Genomic DNA, 4,362 nt, shown 5'->3' with positions numbered 1-4,362 from the left:
CAAAATTATATTATAAAAAATATTATTTGTACACTAAAATAAGTCACTATTTGTGTATAAATATATGTGTAGTTTAATTTATTTTTAATATGTATTTATATTCTAATATGTATTTTATACTGAAAATTGACTTTAGCGACTGATTTTGATGTACAAGTAACGTAACTCTTGAATTATACTTAAATTTTGAAAATAGTTAATGTAAATACCGTGTAACAGTGAGGGTGGGGATGTTGACGGTGGAAGCTGGTGGCGCGGCGGTGGCCGAAGCGAGAGGAGAAGGGGAACTTGACGGCCATAGCCATATCTCTATCATAGAGCTCTCTCATTGTGGGATCAGAGAGAGTCTCGTAGGCCTGCTGCACACGAATAAACCTCCTTGTGTACTCTTCAGCCCGACCCGGTGGCGACACGTCCGGATGGAACTTCCTCGCAAGCTTCTTGTACGCCTGCTTCAATTCCGCCACCGCCACCCACTCCGGCACGCCAAGAACCTCGTACAAGCTCGCATTCGCTTCCTCCGTCGCCACCGCTAACGCATCGAACGACGACGTAGAAGCATTTGCTCTGATGCTCAGTCGCAGCGCGGGTCGGGTCGGATTGTTAATAATGTCGGGTTTGGGTGAGTAGTAGTGGGTTGTTGTTTTGGATGGGAATGGGAAAATTGTTTTGGGTGGCGATGTTAAGCGGTGATGGTGATAAGAACTAGGAAGGGCAGAGGAGCACATTTTGATTTCTGGTTGAGAGTTTGTATGTATGTGATAATGCATGTATGGGTGTGTATCTGTTTTCGTTTTCTCGTCCTCAATTTATAACGTTTAGAGGATAGTTCAGTGTGTTGAGTGGGAGTGTGTGTTCAGTGCATTTGATATAAAAATTGGTTTTTGCTTCTTCTTTGTTACAGCATACGTCATCCATTTTGGCATTATTTATACGTATATCATCAGCACGTACGAGGGCTAAAGTAAAAAATTGAATTCTCATTTTCCACCATTACAAATTTGGTGAGAATTCAGCTGGAGTCAATTTAACGTGAAGTTGATAATGTTAGTGTTGCAAGTATGAGAAGTGTTAAAGTTAGTCTCACATTAAAGAAAGTAAGGAAGAGTGAGGAGTTTATAAGATGAGAAATCCATTAACTTGACACCTTAAGATTTTGAGTTTGGATGTGGTATCTTCTCATCTTATATTCTTTCACTTGATTTCTCCCCGAATTTTCTCCGGTGGTCGAAAGCTCCCCACAATTTTCCCAACAGATAGTTATCGTTAGATAAAAATTTAGTCAAATTAATTAAATTATCTAATAACTTTTGATTATTAACTTTACGTAAAGTTAACTCCACTTGAGTTTTCACTTAAAAATTTAAATTTTAATTTTGTAAAATATAATTCTACACATTTAATTTTTTTTAATAAAATCTAATTAAATTAGTTTATTATAATAAAATTAATTATAATTAATATTATTTTAAATTTTATTATTTAATTTAATTAGATTTAGTTCATAAAAAAATAATTTCCACAAAATATTAAACCAAACTTTTACTAAGATAAGTAACTCACAGTAATGTATGTGTTTAATATTTTTATAAGTTTAGTTAACATATATTTTTGGAATAAATTTTAAAATTATTAATTAAAAAAATCTATAAAAAATATAAGGTAAAGTATTAAATTGGTCTCTTATATTTTGGCGTAATCATGTTTTGGTCTTTAAGATTTAAAGTATTTTATTTGAATCCAATAAATTTTCATTTAACTTTAATATAGTCTCACGGTGAGGTCAAAGTTAAATAAATAACAAAATGTCTTATATAATAGCAGTACAAGAACAAGATCGATAATTTAGAGAATAAGTACAAGCTCTAGAGGCACAAAATAAACCGTGAATGCATCAATACATTTATTTATCATTCTCTTTTAATTTTATAGAAAATATTTCATTTAAATTGGAAGAAAAATGATAAATAAATGTATTGTTATATTCACGGTCAGTGACGGATCCAGAAAATTTTGGTAGTGGGGGAAAAATTTATATAACATCATAATAATTTTTATAATAAAAATAATATGTGTATATAAAAAATTAAATATTAAATTATCTATTAACCATTATATATATGTGTAAATATATATGTATTGTTTAACTTATTTTTAATGTGTATTTTATATTTTAATATATATTTTATACAAATAATTATTTTTTATGTACATATAACATGATTATTGTTATGATTATATTTTATTATTGTAAAATATGATTAGCCTTCAAAATATCTAATATATAAATTACAATACTAAAATAGTAATTTAAATAATAATATATAATTTAAAATTCTATTATTTTAGGTTTTATATTTTAAAAAATTAAATAATTTTTCTCTTAACACTACCATCAAAATTTCTCTAATTTCAAACTTATTCCTATTAAATAATTCATATATCCATCAAATCAAAAGTAATTCTAATTATTATGACAAAAAATTTTAATTTCCACAAAATATTAAACCAAACTTTTACTAAGATAAGTAACTCACAGTAATGTATGTGTTTAATATTTTTATAAGTTTAGTTAACATATATTTTTGGAATAAATTTTAAAATTATTAATTAAAAAAATCTATAAAAAATATAAGGTAAAGTATTAAATTGGTCTCTTATATTTTGGCGTAATCATGTTTTGGTCTTTAAGATTTAAAGTATTTTATTTGAATCCAATAAATTTTCATTTAACTTTAATATAGTCTCACGGTGAGGTCAAAGTTAAATAAATAACAAAATGTCTTATATAATAGCAGTACAAGAACAAGATCGATAATTTAGAGAATAAGTACAAGCTCTAGAGGCACAAAATAAACCGTGAATGCATCAATACATTTATTTATCATTCTCTTTTAATTTTATAGAAAATATTTCATTTAAATTGGAAGAAAAATGATAAATAAATGTATTGTTATATTCACGGTCAGTGACGGATCCAGAAAATTTTGGTAGTTGGGGAAAAATTTATATAACATCATAATAATTTTTATAATAAAAATAATATGTGTATATAAAAAATTAAATATTAAATTATCCATTAACCATTATATATATGTGTATAAATATATGTATTGTTTAACTTATTTTTAATGTGTATTTTATATTTTAATATATATTTTATACAAATAATTATTTTTTATGTACATATAACATGATTATTGTTATGATTATATTTTATTATTGTAAAATATGATTAGCCTTCAAAATATCTAATATATAAATTACAATACTAAAATAGTAATTTAAATAATAATATATAATTTTAAATTCTATTATTTTAGGTTTTCTATTTTAAAAAATTAAATAATTTTTCTCTTAACACTACCATCAAAATTTCTCTCTTTTTATATATATTACTAAATAATTATATAGAAATCCACTTCCCAACGCAATTAGAAGTCGACTCTTATTGATATTTATAGTTAAAAAAGTTCTTTCAATTAATACAGTTGCTATGCAAAAATTAAAGCTAATTTAAAAAGAAGATAAATAATATTCTTTTGAGTTGATTTTTAAAAAGAAACACTAATTTCGTTTAAATTTGAGAATTAATCATTCTAATGAATTTCTAATATAAAATTTTTAAATTGACGATTAAGTACTAAAAGTTGAGTAAAAAATTATTGTGGGGTCAAATTTAATAATCTAATGGGACAAATAAATCTTATTATCATATACTACTAAAAAAAATTCAAATTGTAGTGGGGCGCTTGCCCCCACACCATTGTACATAAAACCGTCCCTGTTCACGGTTGATTTTGTGCATCTAACTTGTTCTCCAGATTATCGACCTTATTATTGTACTACTGTCATGTCATGTAGGATATTCTATTAATTATATAACTCCGACCTTACAGTGAGACTACATTGAAATTAAATGAAACTTTTTTGGATTCAAATAATACACTTTAAACCTTCAAAACTAAAAAAATGATTACGCTTAAACATAAGAGACCAATTTAATACTTTTCTCAAAAATATAAAATTTAAGTTTTGAATGTATTTATTATAATAAAATGCTTAGGAATTTATATTAATAGTATGTATTGTTAACACACACATAATTAAATTCTATTGTTATTTACATTAATTGAAAGTTGAAACCAAATAAAGATGAAAACATCGTTGGTATCATCTATTATTATTGCTATGCTTTGGAAAGCCAAGATGTATAGACCTTTGGCGGCAACATGTTTTCTCACTCACGGCAGAGCACATAGTTTCAAATGCTTAGCTGGTTTTGCATTTCATTGGGACTCGCAATTTGCAAAACTCACCTTGTCCAATAAATTTTTTCAATGCAGAATTAATAATCAAAAG

At 26.3% G+C, this 4,362-nt stretch overlaps 1 protein-coding gene across 1 annotated transcript; it reads right to left on the bottom strand.

Annotated features, from left to right (window-relative positions):
* LOC107637510 (chaperone protein dnaJ 20, chloroplastic) lies at positions 208-825 on the bottom strand (the record flags this gene model as incomplete). The annotated part of the gene is given in 1 exon segment (XM_016340919.2): positions 208-825. A coding segment is annotated over 1 exon segment (563 nt), but the record flags the coding sequence as incomplete, so codon positions are not given.

This window comes from Arachis ipaensis, chromosome B04 (assembly GCF_000816755.2).
Source record: "Arachis ipaensis cultivar K30076 chromosome B04, Araip1.1, whole genome shotgun sequence".
Lineage (NCBI taxonomy): Eukaryota > Viridiplantae > Streptophyta > Magnoliopsida > Fabales > Fabaceae > Arachis > Arachis ipaensis.
This window is presented reverse-complemented; position numbering and strand designations above follow the sequence as displayed.